The sequence below is a fragment of the Marmota marmota genome, unplaced genomic scaffold, assembly GCF_001458135.2.
Source record: "Marmota marmota marmota unplaced genomic scaffold, marMar, whole genome shotgun sequence".
Lineage (NCBI taxonomy): Eukaryota > Metazoa > Chordata > Mammalia > Rodentia > Sciuridae > Marmota > Marmota marmota.
In genome coordinates this window covers 15988740-16010138 of record NW_025999880.1, presented here as the reverse complement: position 1 = coordinate 16010138, position 21399 = coordinate 15988740, and the positions used below count along the sequence as shown (strand labels likewise).

Genomic DNA, 21399 nt, shown 5'->3' with positions numbered 1-21399 from the left:
CCAGGTGCATTGGAGGTGAAGCATGACTTTCTTCTTGGCTCATCAGGTTGAAACTTGAATTTAGGGACTAGGAGGGCAAACTTGTTCTGACAACTCCACCCTATGAGCAAGTGGCCCAATCCACGTGTATAAACCTGCCACCAGCTCCAAGGTCCTTTGTGCTTAGAAACATTTTTTTCCCCACACTCAGATAATTGCAATTCACTGACTGCAATTCAGAGACACAAATAAAGCACAGTCTGACTGACACCACTGCTGCTAGAGGGAGGGCAATGGTGGACGTGCCCCTCAAAATAAATAAAGCAAAACCAAAATAAACCACAGCAGAGAAAATTCCTTGGACAAAACATATGGGGTGGATGAACTGAGAAATGAAGCAGGAGCTGTAAGACACAAGAGGAATCTTTGGCATTGGCTTGTTGATGCCAGGAACCAATGTGTTTTCTGACCAGGAACTTTAAATAGCCAGAGGTCACAGAAAACACGAAATGACCTGGTATAAAAGCCAGGAGACAAATGATGTTAGTTGCCTTTAATTTTTCACACTGGGGCTGCATATCACAGCTAATTCCCTGGCATGTTAGGTTATGGGGCTCTGTAATGCTGATTTTTCAGAAACTTCTCTTATGAAGATCAGCAAACATTGGCCATCTCAACATATTGCTATCTAAACTTTAGGATTTGTTAAAATGATTATTTGGAAAAGACTAGGTTTCTCAGTTACACTGTGTGTCCAGAACATGAGGTTAACAACATGTAACCAGAATATTACAAGAGAATAAATCAGAGCAACAAAAAGGGATTTAATTAGTGTTCCATACCTCTCGTTGTCTAATGCGTCGGGTCTTGGCACTACAATATTAAAACAAACACCAGCATTAGTTGGTAGGGAAAACTAAACATGAAAATGTTAGGCTGTTGGTCTGACAGCTCAAGTTTTAATGGGTTCAGGGAAAAGAAAACAGTAATAACCAATAAAAAGGAGACACCATGTTATATTGCCAGAGTTAGGGAGCTGTAGAACAAGTATGGGACAAGGGAGTAACTGCTATGCCTGTTCAAACAAGGAAATAAGGCTTATGCTTGGCTCATTTTGTGGGGATAAAGGGAGTATGGTCCAAATGGACCACTAGAGACCCTTTATAATTACCTACACAAGAAAAACGGTCCATCCCATCTTGAGTGTGTCTGGATTGCTCATACACATCAATGTGTGCCAGGCTACAGAAGCATGTTATAACTACTCCAACCCTAGAAATCTATCTATTCTCTTCAAAGAGACACCCATTATTTACCCCGAATGATGTAAAGTCTTTTGACATTCACTAGTCATGAAACCAGCAGACAAACTACACGATTCCTTAAAGTCTCTATAAAACAGGACAGGAATGTATTTAAAAGTTGTATAACTTAGTTCGAATGTCTTGCCAACACTTCAACATTAACATGTCTAAAACCTATATCAAGTCACTCTCCTCTCTGAGAAGATCCACTCTCTCCCTTGAGGATATTTTCCTCCCCTTTTTTCTTTTCAATAAACTTTGCTAAGGGGAAGGGGAAAAAAAACAAAAAAACCCCAAACTATCAATTTTCGTCATTCACACCTCCACCTAAACAGACTTCCCTGCATGCCTTTGGCAATATCTGCAAATGTGTCATTCTCCTACTCTTCTACTTTTAAAATGCCAAAGTTGGATTTGTTGTGGTGGTGGTGGTGGTACTATGGATTGAAGCCAGGAGTGTTCTACCTCTGAGCTACATGCCCAGGCCTTTTTCTAAATTTTGAGACAGGGTCTCACTAGGTTGCAGAAGATGGTCTTGAACTTGCTATCCTCCTGCCTGAGCCTCCCTGGGATTACAGGAGTATGCCACCATGTCTGGCACTAAAATTGGCTTTTCTCACTATTTCCTTTTTGGTACTAGGGATTGAACCCAGGATCACTGAGTCATATCTCCAGCCCTTTTTATATTTTTTGAGACAGGGTCTCACCCAGTTGTTTAGAACCTCACTAAATTGCTGAGTCTGGCCTTGAATTTGCAATCCTGCCTCAACCTCCCAAACCATTGGGATTACAGACATGCATCACCACGCCCGGTTTATCACTTACTCTTTTAACCCATATCCGACTACTTATTAGTCTTGATGTATCTTCCTTCTTTACAACTCTCTAAGCCATCCATGATTTGTTTTCATGGACGTCTTTCTGACTACTTCCCACAAAGACACTGCTATAATCTCCTAATAGGTCTTCTCCTTTCTTTTTCTCTCTTTTAAAATGCTATCAAATTAATCTTTACTATCACCTCAGTATATAGTTGTAACTCAAAAAAATCTTCAATGACACTCACTACCTACAGGATAAAATCGAAACTTCTAAGCCTAACTTTAAGGGCTTATATAATCTAATCCTTAACTGGGTATGGTGGTGCAAACTTGGACTCCCACCTACTCAAGAGGCTGAGACAGGACAATTACATTCAAGAGCAGCCTGGGCAATTTATAAGAAACTGTCTCAAAATAATTTTTAAAAGGGCTAGGAGTTGGGTACAGTGATACAAGCTTATAATTCTATCAACTTGGGAGGCTGAGGCAAAAGGAACACAAGTTTGAGGCCTGCCTCAACAAGTTATTAAGAAACTAAACAACTTAAAAGACCCTATCTCAAAATAAAAAATAAAAAGGACTTGGGTTGAGGATGTGGCTCAAGCGGTAACGTGCTCGCCTGGCATGCACGGGGCGCTGGGTTCGATTCTCAGCACCACATAAAAATAAAATAAAGATGTTGTATCACTGAAAACTGAAAAATAAAAATTTAAAAATTCTATCTCAAAAAAAAAAAAGGGACTGGGGATGTAGCTCAGTAATAAAGCACCCCTGGGTTCAATCCCCAGTACCACCCCTGCCCTGCAAAAAAAAAAAAGGCTGAGGAGCCAAGTGTGGTGGTGGCACACACCTGCATTCCCAGAAACTATGGTGGCTGAGGCAGGAAGATTTCAAGTTCAAGGTCAACCTGGACAACTTAGTGAGACCCTGTCTCAAAGTAAAATAAAAAGGGCTGGGATGTATTTCAATGGGTTCAATCCCCAGTATGACCCCCAAAATAAAAATCCTAATCTAATTCCAGCGTACTTTGAATTTTACCTCCTAGCACTCCCTTTAATGCATTCTTCACTCTGGGCCAAATGCTCAATTCTCTGTTCTTAGGACATACTTTGCAGCTTATGATTTTGTTTTCGTATTCTCCCCTGCACCCCCTGCTTCCTGGTCCTGGGGATTGAACCCGGGGTGCTTTACCACTAAGACATATCCCTAGCCCATTTTTTATTTTGAGACAGGGTCTCACTAAATTGCAGAGGATGGCCTCTAATTTGCCATTCTAGTACCTCACACCTCAGCATCCCAAATTGCTGAGATTATAGGCATGTGCCACCTTGCCTGGCTAGCTTGTGGTTTCCTAAATTAACCAAGCTATTGGACTGTCTAGAAACACACTTTTCTCTCCAGCTGGCCCAATGTTTTTCTTCATTCAAGGCTTGGCTAGGGCAAAAACACATGAATATATCAATCAATCTGCATTGCGACATCTTTGATATTATTCTATAATTATAACGTTTATGTATAATTATTGAAAAAACAAACCATCGTAAGGTACTTTCTGTAAGTCATAATTCCTATCTTACTGCCTTGCAAATAAGCAATTTAAAAGAAATCTTGAGGGATAAATTGATGCTGCCTCAGTAAAGATGTATATTCAATAAGGAGATTTATTTTTTTAAATCTTTAAAGACTACTTATTCCTCAGGCCAATTATTTAGACAATAATATATCAGGTGGTAGATATGTATTTCCTGAACTTAATAACAGCAGCAAAGGCAGAACCCAGGTTTAAGAAACCATAGATGGGGAACATGCCTTTCAAGTGTCTCCTAAAGCAATAATTCAGACTTCAAAAGTTGGTCCTCAGCTCCACATGCCCCTCAAAAAAACCCAAAACTAGAAGCAAAAATCACAGAAAAGGCCATTTCCAGTTGAGATTTTTCTAGATGTTACCAAACTCACCTTTTATCTCAGGCCAGATTTTGTTCTTCCATTGATCAATACAAACAATGATCATCAAGCCAAATGCAAGTAAAAATACAAGACGTAGGGATGTCAGTGCAAAGAACCTACAGAGATGGAAAAACAGGAGGAAGATCATTAACTAACAAATTAATTTCAGAAAATAAAACACATGCACTACAGGATTTGTAGTAAATGACCTTGAGTTCTAGTGTTTTTATTGTTGTTGCTGTTCTGACACTAACTAGTTATACACCTTGGGAAAATATTCTGGACCTCAGCTATCTTACCTATGAACAGATATAATTTGCTTCTCTAAAGGCAGAGGAGTAAATCAAATAACTTTTTTTTTTTTTTTTTTGGTGGTGGTGCTGAGGATCAAACCCAGGGTCTTGTGCATGCGAGGCAAGCACTCTACCAACTAAGCTATATCCCCAGCCCAAATAACCTCTTTTTTGTTGTTGGTTTTTGGTTTTTCTTTTTTGGTACTGACATTTGAACCCAGGGGCACTTCAGCAAATTACATCCCCAATTCTTTGTATTTTTTTAGTCAGGGTCTTGCTAAGTGGCTGAGGCTGGCCTTGAACTTGCAATCCTCCTGGTTTAGCATCCTGAGTTGCTGGGATTGAGTGGATATATGATTACACGTGAATATTCAGGGATTGGCAGAGGAACTTTAAATTGTTTCTCTATACACACTTGTGGTTTTCTTTTTCAATAAACATAAAAGCATGTTAATTGAATAATCTTTAAAAACAGCATTTGGGCTGGGGTTGTGGCTCAGTGGTAGGGCGCTCACCCAGCATGCGTGACACACTGGGTTTGATCCTAAGCACCACATAAAATAAAATAAAGGTATTGGGTCTACCTACAACTAAAAAATAAATACTTAAAAAAAAAAATAAAAACAGCATTTAAGCCAGGCATGGTGGCACACACCTGTAATCCCAGCAATTCAGGAGGCTGAAGTAGGAGGATGGCAAGTTCGAGGCCAGCCTCAGCAACTTGGCAAGACCCTAAGCAACTTAGGAGATCCTGTCTCAAAATAAAAATAAAAAAGGGTTAGGAACTTAGTTCAATGGTTAAGCATCCCTGGGTTCAATTCTCAGTACAAAAAAAAAAAAAAAAAAGGATTTAAAATTATACAAAAATGAGGGAAGAAAAGAAATAAGGAGAACCAGGAATTTAGCCACCATTGACAACCATATTTCAATTTTTTCTACCCCACCACTTAAATGGTACCGTAATTACCTATGAGATTATAAAATGAAAGCATCTTAGCAAAAATAAGCCTCTAGAACTGCAGAAGGCATTACTCTTCTCTCCAAAGCTAGTGCATCATCCTAACAAAATAAGCAAATTTAACAAGGTCAAAGATAAAGGCTCTAGAATTTCTTACTCTAGCACCCACTGTTCTCTCCAGATTGCTTGAAGGAGTTCTTCAGGAAGGCAATCCAGACTGTCTGCAATCTTCCCTTCCTTGAGTATGATTACTAACAAATAGAAATTGGAATAAGGAAAAGATGCTAAACTTTTCCAAAGAGGGTGGTTTTTCCAAAGATAACAGCAATAAAAATACTGTGTCTCTAAGACCTACACTATATTCTTTGGTGTTGGGGACGGAACCCAAGGGTACTTTACCACCGCACTGCATCCCCAGTCCTTTTGCTAAGGGTCTTGCTAAATTGCCGAGATTGGCCTTAGCCTCCTGAGTTGCTGAGATTATACTCATAAGCCACTATGTCCAGCAATCTAAATTATTTTAGTAGCCTGTTATAGCCCCCACTTACTAGTCACATAAACTATGTTTCAATTCAACTAAACAAACATTTATTGAGTGCTATTTGCCAAGGCCTTGTGGTAAGCAGTCCACTTACAGAAAAGTAAAACTTGAACCTTACTCTCAAGTATATTTGCATGTATTTACAATATAACATAACAAGGTAATAAGAACCAATATCTAAGCTGGGATGTTTTTTGCAGGGGGTGGAGGTGTGAGGGGGTAGGACTGGGGATTGAACCCAGGGGCACTTAACTACTTAGCTACATTCTCAACCCTTCTTATTTTGAGACAGGTCTTGCTAAGTTGCTTATGGTCTCATTAAGTTGCTACGCCTGACTTTGAACTTTTAATCCTTCTACATCAGCCCCTAAGTTGCTGGGATCATAGGTGTGCACCACTGCATCCTGGCTTCCAAGCTGGGCAAAAGATGACTGGTAAGAAAACAGGGCAAAATGATATGGGAAAGAAAGGACATTCAGAATGGGAGAAGATTGAACTAGCAAAATGTATTTAAGGAAATTACCAACAGTATGACTGAACAAAGCACAGAGGGTAGGGATCAGAACAAGGGGAAAGGCAGGAGTCAGGTCATGAAGGGCCTTTTATGACAAAGTGTACTGGGGTTTTATCCTACAGGTGACAGCCAATCTCATAAAGGGTGTATTTTCTGGGTCACATAGGCTATGAGCATTGAGCATTTTCCTGAACAAGATTAATGTCAATTTTAGGCCTAGATATATCCTCTTCTTGAACAAACTACTGTAGGAACTTCAGAGGAAGAAGAGTTTTTCTGTGTGGTATAAAATAATATTCCTGGGCTGTGGTTTTGGCTCAGTGGCAGAGCACTTGCCTTCCACACATGAGGCATTGGGTTCAATTCCCGGCACTACATAGAATAAAGAAAATAAAGATATTGTGTCCATGTATAACTAAAAAAAGTTTAAAAAAATAACATTCCTTAGGAAAATAGCTTCTTTTAAACAGACCAAAATTCAATAAAAAGATTACCTTAAAGAACTAGAATTAGGGGCTGGGGATATAGCTCACTTGGTAGAGTGCTTGCCTCACAGCACAGACCCTGGGTTCAATCCCCAGCACCACCACCACACACACACACACACACACACACACACAAAAAAAAAAAATAGAATTGGCCCGACGTGGTGGCGAATGCCTATAATCCCAGCGGCTCAGGAGACTGAAACAGGAGGATCCCAAGTTCAAAGCCAGCCTCTGAAAAAAGCAAGGTGCTAAGCAACTCAGTGAGACCCTGTGGCTCAGTGGTCAAGAGCCCCTGAGATCAATCCCTGTTACCAAAAAAAAAAAAAAAAGAACTAGAATTGACCCTTCCAAGATAACTAGATAATTAATATTAATATTCTCTCAGGGGCCTGTGGATAAGTGTTTGTTCTTTCTTTCCTTCCAGCTCTAAATGCAAAATTCCTAGATGTAGAAAATATTAATCTCAGATTGATTATATCTCAGGATTGGGTTAAAATGAGGTCATATTATGCTTGTAATTTTATAGAAGCAAACTAGGAGGTTAGAAGTAAAAATTCAAAGCAACCAATTCTGCAACTATGTACAAGGGCAAGACATAACTGAAGATATGGTACTTAGGAGACTGAAATAGGTAAAGTGGGAGGGATGAAAAGAAGGAAGGAAAAAGGACTGGGGACCTAACTCAGTGGTAGGAATACTTGCCTAGCATATGTGAGGCCCTGGAGTCAATCCCCAGTGTTGGGGGAAGAAAGAGTGATTCAAGTAGAAAAAGAAGGGAGGGTTCCTCTGGGTTAGTTTAGACCTGCAATGTTGATTTCTGTAGGCCAATCATTCACAAGCATATATAACAGTGCAGAAATTTGATAAGGCAACATGCAAAACACTGTCCAACTTTAATCAGCAGGAGACCCTTCCAACTTGGCAAAAACAATGTAAATATACTTTCCAACTTAACAATATAAATATAGCCAATGCTGGCTATTCACGTGTGAATTACTCAATTAGGGACTGTCATACCCCGTTACTCCTTCCACTCATTGTGGGCTCACAATCTATTTTTTCTTAATGGTATTTATTTTTTGTTATTTCTTTTTTGGGGGGTTGGGTAACAGGGGATTGAACTCAGGGGCAATCTACCATGGAACCATATCCCCCGCCCTATTAAGTACTTTATTTAGAGATAGGGTCTCACTGAGTTGCTTAGCACCTCGCTTTTGCCAAGGCTGGCTTTGAACACACAATCCTCCTGCCTCAGCCATCCAAGCCACTGGGATTACAGGCGTTTGCCACTATACCTGGCATGTTTTGTGTTATTTCTAAAGACAGTATGTTTATTGAGAAAAGTTTAGAAAATGTAATTAAAGAAAATAAAAATGAAATTAGTAAATCCCTATCTATGAAATAGTCTTACCAAAAAAAAAAAAAAAATTTCCCTCCAGCATCACCCCCCAAAAAAGTGAACATGAATCTGATGAAGCCTCTAGATTCAACTACCTTTTTATAGGAAATATAGAACACAGGGGCCATGTTAAGCCACAGGGATGCAGTCAGTAAAATCTAGTCTCTTACTTTATAGGACCAAAGGACTTCTTCAGCAAATGACAAAAAACAAAGACTAGTCACAATATGAGGACTTCATGTGACTCTTAACCCAGAAAGTTGTGTTTTTTGGTTTTTTTTAAGCCAAAGTATCATTTATGAGAAAATTGGTCATTTGAACACTGACTGAATTTTACATGAATGGTACTTTTTAAGTCTATTTTTCAGACATACTGAAATATCTAAAGATTAATTACATAACATTCAGGATTTGCCTCAAAACAATGAGGAGGAGCCAGGTGTGGTGGTAGATGACAGTAAACCCAGCAATTCAAGAGGTTGAAACAGGAGGATCACTGGTTTGGGACCGGCCTCAGTTATCTTAGTGAAAGCCTAAGCAACTTAGTGAGATCCTATCTCAAAATAAAAAATAAAAGAGCTAGAGATGTAGCTCAGTGGTAATGCACGCTGGGATCAATCCCTAGGAAATAAATAAAATAAAAAGTAAATAAACATAAAAAAATAAAAAGAAAGAGGTAGAAAAGAATTATAATAAAAAGAATACAAAATTGGCAATGAATTGAAAAAACTTAAAGCTGAATACAAGGTGGTATATATTATTCTGTCTACTTATACATATGTTTTAAATTATTCTTAATAAAAGTTTTAAAGCTGGATGAAGTGACACAAGCCTATAATCCCAGCTACTAGGGAGACTGACACAAGAGGATCACAAGTTCAAGGCCTGCTTGGGCAGTTTAGCAAAACACTATCTCAAAATAAAATAAAAAGGACTGGAAATGTAGCTCAGTGGTAGAATGCCTGCCTAGCATGTGGGAAGCTCTGGATTCAATTCCCAGTCATGCCAAAAAAAAAAAAAAGTTTACAAAATGATCTGTCATCCACACATTCCATAAAACATGAAGATTATTCTCAAAAAATATGTAAATCTATTTTAGAAATAAAGATGTAAATCTATTTTAGAAACCAAGAGAAATCTTGATTTTAATATTTTTTTTCCACTAATGTGGAAGATTTTTAGCACATGGCAATGGTTACACACCAATGTGAAACCATTCTTTTTTGATCTAGAGAGATTTGCACCTGCACAGTTGCCACTGCTCCCAATGCTTTAAGGTTTAGGGTGTAGTCCATTGAATAAAAAAAGTTGAAATCAGGACAAATTACTTACAGAAAGAATTGGTATTTTATATTCACATATAAAAATACTGTGAAGGGGCTGGTGTTGTGGCTCAGTGGCAGAGCACTTGCCTAGCATGTGAGAAGCATGATCCTCAGCACCACATATAAATAAATAAAAAATAAAGGTACATCAACAACTAAAAAATATTTTTTTTTGAGAGAGAGAGAGAGAGAGAGAGAATTTTAATATTTATTTTTTAGTTATTGGCGGACACAACATCTTTGTTTGTACGTGGTGCTGAGGATCGAACCCAGGCCACACGCATGCCAGGCGAGCGTGCTACCGCTTGAGCCACATCCCCAGCCCAAAAAAATATTTTTTAAAAAATACTGAAATACTATGAAAGTACATGACATATTTGGTTTAACAACCTTCTTTTTCACTTAATGGTACATAGACCCAGCACTACCAAAAATAAATGAAGTACATAGATGTGGTTTTTCCATATCACCAGAAAAATATCAAAAACTTTTAAAATGATTACATTATACATATACACCATTAGTCCTTTAAAACTTTCTCTAATTAGCCAGACATGTTGTCTAAATACTTGTAATCCCAGCAACTGGGAAACTGAGGCAGGAGGATTGCAAGTTTGAGGCCAACCTAGGCAACTAGCAAGACCCTATCTCAAAAAATATATATATAAACAAACAAAAAACTCCTTTCTCTAATCAAAGTATTCCCGATTTTGATGTAATAAATAAAAACTAAACCATACAAACACTAAACATAAATCTCTGCCCTTACTTATGATTAACTATTTTAAGTGGACTACTAGGTCAAAAGGCATTAACTGCCCCCTCCTCTAATAGGTGACTGGGTTTAGAGGAGTTTTACCACTGAGCTACATGCACAATCCCTTTTAAAATTATTATTATTTTTAATTTTGAGACAGTTTCACTAAGTTACGCAGGCTGGCCTCAAACTTGAAACATCCTGAACCTCCTAAATCACTGGGATTTTAGGCCTGGGCCACGATACCCATTAGCATTAACGATTTTTAAAAATAACTTATTTTGAGATATGGTTTGTATACCATAAAATTCAATCTTGCAAATTGTCTGATTCCGTGGTTTTTAGTATCTTCATAAAGCTGAGCAACTATCACCATTATCTAATTTTAGAGCATTTACCTCGCCCCCCAAAGAAATCCATGCCCATTAGCAATAATTTCCTACTTCCCTCACCTTTGGAAAAGGTATGAACATTTTAAATATCTTGCCAAACTACTTTAGAGAAAAGCTTTCCAATTTATGTTGCTATTAGTCATATATCTGTTTTTCTACATATTCCCCTGAATTAAATATTATCTTCTTTTAAAATTTAATAAGCAGAAATTAGTAATTCATTGTCACTGTATTTGAATTTTCTAATGTCTATGAAAGTGAAATTTTATTCACAGTTTTTCCTTTGTGTCCCTTCATTTTGTCAGGGGTAAAATCCAATTAAATTGTCAGTCTAAATAAAATGCCCCTTAGAATAGCAATCTGGTCTCCAGAAAGAGCTTAAAAAATTTATAAAAATAAACAATTAACTGTGGATCCTTATTATTAGGTTAAGTTAGAATTTTGTTATAATAATAAATAATGACTACTCAACTACTTTTTTAAACATTTTTTAGTTGTCGATAGACATTTATTTATTTATTTATTTACGGTGCCAAGAATCCAAGCCAATGCTTCACACATACTACCCAAGCACTCTAGACCACTGAGCCACAACCCCAGCCCCTCAACTATTTTTAACCAAAGAAGATACTATTCCTAGGTTTCTCTGTTATTATAAAGTAAGCTTGTCTCAATGGCACTTCAGAACAAAGCATCCCATCCTATAGAGACAGTAAGCTCATTTGTGTACAGCACTTGTGACTGTCTGGTTTATGAGCCAGCCACTGAAAAATTAAAAGGAAAAAAAATGATCTAATCTATGTCACCTAATGGTAGTTGTTTCTTGCATAAAAACAGAAAGGAAACCAACTAGCTGCCAATAACCTACCCATATATTAATGGAGAGAAAGCACCCAACGTTACAATTTGGACATGTAAAAACTGAATGAAGAGAGGAAATGTTAACAAAAATATTCTTGAGACTCTTGGCTACTAAAAGCAGAAAGAATCCCCCTCTAAAGAGTACCACCAGAAGCACTGAGTTCATATAAAGTTCAATAGCTTTTTTGTTTCGTTTTGTTTTGTCTGCAGTACTGAGGATAGATCTGGGGCCTTACATATGCTAGGAAAGTGCTCTTCCACTGAGCTACATCCTCAGCCTTTTCTACTTTTTATTTTGAGACAGGGTCCTGGTAAGTTGTAGAAGCTGGCCTGGAGCTTCGATGCTCCTGCCTCAGTTTCCCAAGTAGCTGAAAATAGATGGGATTACTAGTGTGTGCCACCATGCCCCATGAAAATTTTATTTATTTTCATGGTACTAGGACTAGAACTCAAGAGCCTCACACATGGTTATTTAACCTTTTAAATCATAATTGCTTTATACTCTTCATCATTTCTCAGGTCATTTAAAATTTTTAAATTTATTTTGGGAGAAGACAAATTACCTAAGCTAGCTTCAAATTTCAATCCTCTTGCCTCAACCACCACATTTGGTTTAGATAATAGATTTTTTCCCCCTACATAACAAATGTCTCTACTGAAATGGGCCCTCCCTTCCATTTCCTGATCCTATTATTTTTAACTCAAATTCTAACCTTTTAAATCAGAATTATTTTATACTCTTAATCATTTCTCATAAATATTTTTATTGTTTTGGGAAGAAGGCAAACATTAACTTTTACTTTATATAAAATAAAAATATTTTATATATATATAAAAAACCCAGCCCTACTTATCTATTTTCATTTGTGAAAACAAGAGATTCCATAATGACCCCCAAGTATAATATGGTTGTCTCAGACAAAAGACCAAAAGCAAATCCCAACAGGAAAACAGTTTGTGGATTAAGCTTAATCAATCTCCCTAATTCAGAGAGTACCTAGACTCTAACAGAATGTTAAAAACTGGAAAGGAGGTCTGCAGTTATCCAGACCTCCTCGAACCGTGTGCTCTTTGTGGAAGTCAGAGGAGGGATTTGAAGTTGCTATATATTTTCAGTACTTATTTACCCACCATCCCACTTATCTCCTAAAAAGCAAACCAAAAAGTTTTTAACCTATTCTTTTTTTTTTTTTGGTAGTGGTGCTGGGGATTGAACCCAGAGCCTCGTGCATGTGAGGCAGGCACTCTACCGACTGAGCTATATCCCCAGCCCCCTAAACCTGTTCTTTTTTGATGCTGTCAGGAAATACTCATATTCTTCCCTCAAATCACTCATTTGATTTGATATCACTCATTTGAAATAGAAGGAGCTGAGGCTAACGAAAATACAAGCTATTAGAGGGAAAGGCTTGACATTTCTATTATTATTGTATAGATAACAGATCAGTGCCCAGAAGTAATTTAGGATTGAACATCTCTGATACAGCCACTATATTAGTTCTGAAATCTAAAAAAATAACAAACAAACAAAAAAACACTGAAAGCCTCAGAATACTATGGTAACAAGGAACCTACATCAATCTGTTTTACTTTATTTAATAATCTATTTATTGGGCTGGGGATGTGGCTCAAGCTGTAGCACGCTCGCCTGGCATGCGTGCGGCCTGGGTTTGATCCTCAACACCACATACAAATAAACATGTTGTGTCCGCCGAAAACTAAAAAATAAATATTAAAATTCTCTCTCTCAAAAAAAAAAAAATAACCTATTTATTTTTAGGATGTAAAAAGACATAGTCACGAGGAAGGCAGGGGATGTGGGGATAAGAAAGATAGTAGAATGAAAGAGACATTATGACTTTATGTAGATATGTGACTGTATGACCAATATGATTCTACAATATACATATATACTCAGAAATTATATCCTATCTATGTATGATATATCAAAGTATATAAGTGCATTCTACTGTCATGTATAACTAATTAAAACAAATAAAAAATTAATTAAAAAAAGGCATAGTCACAGGTACAGAAAAATCATAACTGAGAATACAGAACACTGAAAGTTAAGAGCTATCTACCTGAATTTTAATGACATTTTGTTCCCCTATCCAATTTCCTAATACCTCAAAATGCAGAAAATGTTAATGATGTGCCATCATTCAGAACAAAACAAAGTATTTCTGATCTAAGTTAATGATCCTCCTTCTTTTCCTAAACATTTAAAATGTCTGAGAACAGTCACTTTTCCACATTTCTAGCTGAAATGTCAGCGTTCTTACTCAATATGAAACTATTTTTTAGTATGCAAAGTCTAACATTCAGTTTAAACTTCAAACTATACTTTCCAAGGAAGCTCATTTCCCCTAAACAATTCTATGACAGCTACAGTAGTCTCTAGGACCTTAACACCATCCGTGTATCCTTCACATGTATGCATACTCACTATAAATGGCATACCCAACTGTTCTTTCAGTCTCAAGTCACACCACTATTTTGCTATATCTTTCTCCCACCTTCCTAGAGTGTGATGGGAATATAATAAGAGTAACTGTTCTGGATACACAGAAGGCAAGCTACCAGGAAATGCCAGAGATAAAGACCAAATACAACAAAGCTTTAAGAGACCCAGAGTACAAAACAGGAGCTCTTACTGAGATTCTAAGCATAGCATCTTAATAAACTTAAGTAAATACTGTTAGGGCCCAGCAAATTAAGTTCACTGTGGCATTTAAAGATGTGTCTGGGTTAAAGGAGCTCCTCATATACAGACCTCACCCCCATATTCTATGAACTGGTTTAATGATGACCAACTTTCTTCCTAGGGTGAACTAAACCTATTGTGGGAAATGAAGTTTTGACTAGATAAATGCTCTTGAATGAGGTGCTATGGTTAAGGGTTCTCACAGTGAGCAATGGGAAGAAAGTTGGTACCTAGGTGTCAAAGAAAAGCATTACCAAAAATGGGTCACGTATGTGGTAGGAAAATTTTGCCTTCTTTACTAAAGACTCTGGAATCAAGAAATACCAGAGACTGTTGTGACATCTTCAACATAGGTCCTCTTCAAACTGGAAAGAAATGACTTAGTAGTTGGACACTGAGGCTTCCAAAGAAAATGGAACTATTTATTCTGTTCCAGCTCACTGAAAACTTTTTCAGATGAGGATGTTTTGATTTCAAAGCCAATAATTTTAAAAAGAAGTATATTTCTAACAAAAAAAAATTAAACATAAGTTATTGTTTTGAGGCATACAAGATAGTTTTATTTCATTCAGCCCTGTAGAAGTCCCCCTAAACGTCAGTTCCCTTGGAATTTCATCAATAATATTTCACTAATTAATAATAAACCCAAAGTGTGCTTGGTAGATTCTATGAAGCCCTAAATCCACTTTAGGTTATGACAATTTAGGAAAGGGGCAGCAATTCCATCTTCCCAGAGCATGACACATACAGACACTTAAAAGTATATTTATAGAGTCACTTGTCAAGCTCAGGAAGACTCACACTATTAGACAACGTCAATTTCCTTGCTTATAAACCGTGGCTAAGGATGCCTTTCTAATTCTTTTGAACAGGGAGGAGTTGCAATCAAAGTGCTTTTAAAACGGTTGAAATCTCACAATCACTATTTCATAACTGTTACTTAAAAACTTATAATTTTCTTGGAGACTCACACTGACGCTTAGACTTCAACCTTCTTCACTGGTGAGAGAATATGTAACAGGCTAATTCATGCTAACCGCTCAAGCTTGTTTTCTTATCACACCTATGGCTAACACCTTAAGCCTCTACTCTCATAAGAGCTACGAAAATCTCTGGAGAGAATCTTCAAGCCACACTTGAGCAGGCAAGAGAAGAGACGTTAAAGAGAAACAGCGTTCCCTGGCTAACAAGAAGCGCCCTCGCTCACTGCGAGCGGTTCAAGATCTCCTGCCAGAAGTGTGGGGCGAGTGCAGGTGCATATAAGGCAGAGAAGACAGCTAGAAGGTCCTGGGAAGAACTAGGGTACCAAAGCCTGGAGACGAGATGGAGTGGAAGGAGGTGAGGCAAAATTAGGCAGGTACAGGAAGGAGCCATTGCAGCGAAGAAAATAGGGCAGGCGAGAGGTACAACCCTAGAGAAACCTGACTAATTCGCGCCTTGGAGGATTTCTGAGGGTCCAATTCTCTCACCAGAAAGCCGCGTTCAGCCCCAGGCACCACAGGGCGCTCCTGGCTGGCCGCTCCCACACCAGGGCTGCCTGCACCCGGCTCAGCAGAGGCTCGTAAGGCCCCAGGACCTCCACCAGGGCCCGCTGCGCCGCCTCAACTTGTTGGTCGCGCTCCCAGGAGTCTGACATAGCTGGGCGACCCCTGAAAGCCGACCCTGAAACTGGGCCTGGGGTCGCGGCCACCCCCTCAGCCTCCGCCATCTCCCCCCCGGCAGCCACAACATCCGGGGCCGCGGCTCGATAGTCACAATAACACCAACTGCGCAGATGCGTAATCAGCCAGCCTCTCGCCGCCGCGCGCATGCGCATAGAAAATAAGGCGAAGAATGCGTCAAAGTACGTCCCCTGTGCCGAGGCGCCGAATCCGATCCGAAACCACGCACGCGCAATCCACACCACTGAAGCCAAATGAATAAGGAAATACCATCTCCAGAACTCAATTCTAATTGGAAAGGAGAAAGTTCGTGGGTGGAGCGGGTCGTTTGGCGCCTGCGTCTTGCGGCGAGCGGGCAGGCGAGCGGCGGCGTTGCTGGCGGGAGCGGGTGCAACGCTGGTGCCTGAGGAGCGATGCCGAGGGAAATCATCACCCTACAGTTGGGCCAGTGCGGCAATCAGAGTGAGCGAACCTCCGGCCCCTCGGCTACCCAGGTTCTTTAGATTCGATGGGATCTCACTGTGGGATCCTAGGCTCCATCGGTCCTTCTTAGAATCGTAGTTGTCCGAAAGGCGGGACATCCCTGACCCAGTGTCCAGTTGTCCAACCCGAAGGGACCCTCCCCTACCCAGTTACTGGCATGCAGCCCTTTCCTCACACACTAGTGAGACCTAAACCTTCACTTCTTATCCCTGAACCCCCGAGCTCAGTCCCCTTTCTGCTAATTGGATCTTGCCCAGACCCAGATATCCTTTTTCTTACCCCGCCTGCCTCCTCCCCCAGTTGGGTTCGAGTTCTGGAAACAACTATGCGCCGAGCATGGTATCAGTCCTGAGGGCATCGTGGAAGAGTTCGCCACCGAAGGCACTGACCGCAAGGACGTCTTTTTCTACCAGGTGCCCCTGGAGACTTGGTCAACGCCAACAGTGGCCCAGGGGACCTGAAGGGAAGGGCAGTGTCTTGGTACTGAGAAACCCTGTGGACAGAATAGCCAGGGCGGCTGGCTTGAGGAGGGAGGATTAGCAGAGCCAGTGATTGGGAGAACTCAGGACTTGGCCCACCTAGCTGATTGAACCTGGATTCCCCTTGATAGGCAGATGATGAACATTACATCCCGCGAGCAGTGCTGTTGGATCTGGAGCCCCGGGTGATCCATTCCATCCTCAACTCCTCCTATGCCAAGCTTTACAACCCAGAGAACATCTACCTATCGGAGCATGGAGGGGGAGCTGGCAACAACTGGGCGAGTGGATTCTCCCAGGTCATTTCCTATTCCCTGGCTGGGCCCACAACTCCCTGTGTGGGGACAGGGCCTGTGACTTCCTAGAGAGAGATTAAACCAGATCAGTGATGTGAATGCTGGAGAGCGAGAGGTGGTGCTTGCCTAGAGTTAAATTTATAATATTGTTAAGAACCTGCAATAGCTAGTGTTGTGTACCAGGCCATTCTAAGTGCTTTACACATTTTAACTTATTTAAACCTCTCAACCCTAGAGGTAGATACTACAGGTCACCAATCTGTTACCTGCCCTTCCAAAAAGTTCTGAAGCTAAAAAACATTTCATGTTGTATTTAGCAGTAAAACCAAATTTCAGTGGAGACTGGATATTTTATATTTTCTATCCAACTTAATGTCATTACCCAAACTTATCATTGCTGATATATTAAGGTATTTGATTAATGCACCTCAGACCCCCATGAGGTTTTATTTAATATACATTATATGTCTCAAACTGCCTAAAATCTGATATGTTGCCAGCCATAGGAGCACACTCCTGTTAATCCCAGCTACTCAGATGGCTTGCCGTCTTCCTGAGGCAGGAAGATTGAAAGTTTGAGGCCATGCCGGGTGTGGTTTATTAGGAGGCTAAGCAGGAGGATAGTGGGTTCAAAGCTAGCCTCAGCAACTTAGTGAAGCCATAAGCAACTCTATATCTAAATAAAATATAAAAGGGCTGGGGATATGACTCAGTGTTTCAGTACCTCTGGGTTCAATCCCTGGTAGCAAAAAAAAAAAAAGGGGAAAAAAAAAGTTTGAGGCTAGGCTGAGCAATTTAGCAAGACCCTGTCTCAAAACAAAATTAATTAAAAAGGGCTGGGGATATAGCTCAGTGATAAAATGCCTCTGGGTTCAATCCCAGTATCAATTAATTAAATTCTTTTGAGCTCCAAAACAAAACTGGCCCCAAGAATTTTAGATAAGGGAATATAGATGTGTGTTATTACCTTCATTATGCAGATGAGAAAACTGAGGCATAAAAAGATTAAGTAATCTGTCCAGAGTCACTCAGATATATAGAACTAAATATACAATGATAGAACACTTGCCTAATATTCATGAGGCCCCAGGTTCAATCCTTAGTACCACCAAGCTTGCTTATAACCGCGGCAAATAAAAGGCAAAGCAGCTGTGCTCCACAAAAGGACTTTCAGTACTATAAGGAAAATTAAGGGTATTCTTAGTTCAGAGTTTTTGTCTCATAGTCTTGTTCCACACTGATCCTCTCCATGTCTGTTCAGGGAGAGAAGATTCATGAGGACATTTTTGACATCATAGACCGGGAGGCAGATGGCAGTGACAGTCTAGAGGTAAGTATATCAGAAATGCTAGTGGGGCTATACACGTGGAAGACTTGGCAACACCCCTGTAGAATCTAGGCATGATATCAATCCATTTACCCCTTGCACTGCTACTAGCATCTTTGAAGACAAGGTAGGGTCTCCTAAGCTGTATGTGTGAGGGGACAGGAAGAGAAAGAAGAACATAAGAAAGACAGGGAGTCCAAAAAATTGTGAGATGGGTCTAGTTTGAAATCCTGCTATTATATACATAGACACTGACTGTCAATTTCTTATGCAGGGCTTTGTGCTTTGTCACTCTATTGCTGGGGGGACAGGCTCTGGCCTGGGCTCTTACCTCTTAGAGCGACTGAATGACAGGTAAGTCTCTGTTTGGGGGCTAGGAGAGACATGAACTTAAAGTTGATTTCTTAAGTGACTGGGAGGCCCAGCAGACATATCACCCTACTTACATGAGAAGGAAAAAGCCCTTCTATTGCCTCCTATAATGGGGAAAGTGAAGTTGTGATGGAGAACCATTTCACATTCCAATTGGTCAGAACCAGAGCCTAGAATCTGGCCTCTGATTGAAGGTCCAGGGAATGTCACTAAGTTTGGAGTTGGAATCCTAGATTTTGGGATATCTATTGGCTCTTCCTCCTTTGTGGATATGGACTTTGAAAACTCAGGTCTCTATAATTTCCCCCATCTAGATTTAACTGTTTCCAAATAACTGAGGAAGCCCATGTTCACCCAGCCTCTAAGCTGTTGCTCTCTTCCTCTTCTCCCAAACTTACCAGGTACCCCAAGAAGCTGGTGCAGACATACTCAGTGTTCCCCAATCAGGATGAAATGAGTGATGTAGTGGTCCAGCCATACAACTCACTCCTCACACTCAAGAGGCTGACCCAGAACGCAGACTGCGTGGTGAGTCTGGGGTTCTGTCTGTCCCCATTCCTGATGCCCCTGTCTATTTAATCATTTTCATGTATTCAGGAAGTCTGTTTAGGGCCCTCCTATACCATAGGCCTGGGAAAGTTCCTTTGGGGTGAGAAAGCACCTGTCGCCAGTTTGAAAAGTCTAGCCATGAGACTCAGAGCTTCAGAACCTAGGCTCAGGCAGAGCTTCTGATATTCCTGCCTCCATAAAATCTGCCACTCTCTTCTGTCCCCCAGGTGGTGCTAGATAATACAGCCTTGAACCTGATTGCCACAGACCGCCTCCACATCCAGAACCCATCCTTCTCCCAGATCAACCAGCTGGTGAGCCCCATCCTAGACTCCATTGGACCAGAAACCCTCATTGCTGGAAGGCCATCTGGGAAGGGAGGTCCCACATGGGCCAAAACCCATGATGTACACCCCCATCCCCAGGTGTCCACCATCATGTCGGCCAGCACCACCACCCTGCGCTACCCCGGCTACATGAACAACGACCTCATCGGCCTCATCGCCTCGCTCATTCCCACACCACGGCTCCACTTCCTCATGACTGGTTACACCCCCCTCACTACAGACCAGTCAGTAAGAGCAGCCTTCAGTGTCCCGGGCATGGTTGGCCTGGGCCCAGAGACACTGACTTTGACTTTCTTTTCTCCCCTCTGCCCAAGAACTATCCTTTGCAGCCCGCCAAGGCTCTTGCTCAGAGACTGGCAGGAAGCAGGCCACTTGCCTACTGACTTGTGCCACCTTCCCTCAGCCTTGGCTCCTGCAGGCACGGGGATGAATGGGGTTGGCTTCTGCTCATGCACAGGGGCATGAGTTTGCTAAGAGCCTACTCCTGCCTCAGAGTCTTGGGGTAGACCTGAACCTAGAGACATTGTCCACAGATATATCACAGTATCCTGAGTTGGATGGGGACATGTGTTGGCTCCTCTTTTGGACTATGCCTTGAATGCCAGCCTGGTCTCTGTGACCCACTTTCCCCTCAGGTGGCCAGCGTGAGGAAGACCACAGTCCTGGATGTCATGAGGCGGCTGCTGCAGCCCAAGAATGTGATGGTGTCCACAGGCCGGGACCGCCAGACCAACCACTGCTACATCGCTATCCTCAACATCATCCAGGGAGAGGTGGACCCCACCCAGGTAAGTGAGGCCTCTTTGCCCTGTCCCCTGAACCCACAGGGTAGAGGAGTGGCTACCATCACCGCTCCCATGCCCACCGCAGGTCCACAAGAGCCTGCAGAGGATCCGTGAACGGAAGTTGGCCAATTTCATCCCCTGGGGCCCAGCCAGCATCCAGGTGGCCCTGTCAAGGAAGTCTCCCTACCTGCCCTCAGCCCACCGGGTCAGTGGGCTCATGATGGCCAACCATACCAGTATCTCCTCGGTGAGTTTGCATATTTCTCTCCAAGTCAGTTTCCTGACTGTGCCTCTCCACTCTGCATCCCTGCTCCCCCTGCTGCTGCATTTTGCTGTAGGGATAACTCAGCCTGGGTTTCCTGGCTCTCTGGGCCATAATGCTCCTTAATTTCTTTGTGACTCCTGCTTTCTACATGCCCCAAGCTCTTTGAGCGGACCTGTCGCCAGTTTGACAAACTGCGGAAGCGGGAGGCCTTCATGGAGCAGTTCCGCAAGGAGGACATCTTCAAGGACAACTTTGATGAGATGGACACGTCCAGAGAAATAGTGCAGCAGCTCATCGATGAGTACCATGCAGCCACACGGCCAGACTATATCTCCTGGGGTACCCAGGAACAATGAGTCCCCCAGGACAGGGACCCTCATCTGCCTTACTGGTTGGCCCAGGCCCTGCCTGACTGACCACCCCTCAGCACAGATCAGGGACCTCATAAATATCCCATATACACAGTACACGCACTCTCTGTTGGCCTGGGGACATGTTTACTTCTCCTCTTATGAGACTATTTATCTTTAATAAAACACTGGATGTAAA

The 21399-nt window shown here is 41.2% G+C and overlaps 2 protein-coding genes across 4 annotated transcripts in view; one reads left to right on the top strand and one right to left on the bottom strand.

Annotated features, from left to right (window-relative positions):
- The window catches only part of Retreg3 (reticulophagy regulator family member 3), a 23515-nt gene extending 7457 nt beyond the window's left edge, over positions 1 to 16058 (bottom strand). The window contains exons 1-3 of one of the 2 annotated variants that reach the window (XM_015495668.2): positions 15756 to 16058; positions 4061 to 4167; positions 822 to 852 (exon numbers count right to left, since the gene is read on the bottom strand). In XM_015495668.2, coding sequence (XP_015351154.1) covers positions 822 to 852; positions 4061 to 4167; positions 15756 to 15994 — 377 coding nt within the window. In that variant the 5' untranslated portion in view covers positions 15995 to 16058. Of the gene's footprint in view, positions 1 to 821; positions 853 to 4060; positions 4168 to 15755 lie in introns of those variants that run through there. The other variant, XM_048791185.1, reaches the window with a different exon arrangement.
- Positions 12647 to 21399, top strand: LOC107150561 (tubulin gamma-1 chain). Of its 2 annotated transcripts, XM_048791194.1 has the most exons (12): positions 12647 to 12652; positions 16359 to 16409; positions 16731 to 16843; positions 17041 to 17208; positions 18467 to 18535; positions 18807 to 18886; positions 19306 to 19432; positions 19681 to 19767; positions 19879 to 20028; positions 20436 to 20588; positions 20671 to 20832; positions 21009 to 21399. In XM_048791194.1, the coding sequence occupies exons 2-12, from the start codon at positions 16361 to 16363 to the stop codon at positions 21204 to 21206; spliced, it is 1356 nt and encodes a 451-aa protein (XP_048647151.1). In that variant the 5' UTR covers positions 12647 to 12652; positions 16359 to 16360; the 3' UTR covers positions 21207 to 21399. The 2 variants fall into 2 exon arrangements, with proteins under 2 accessions (XP_048647151.1, XP_015351152.1); XM_015495666.2 differs by lacking the exon at positions 12647 to 12652 and having other exon boundaries at positions 16257 to 16409.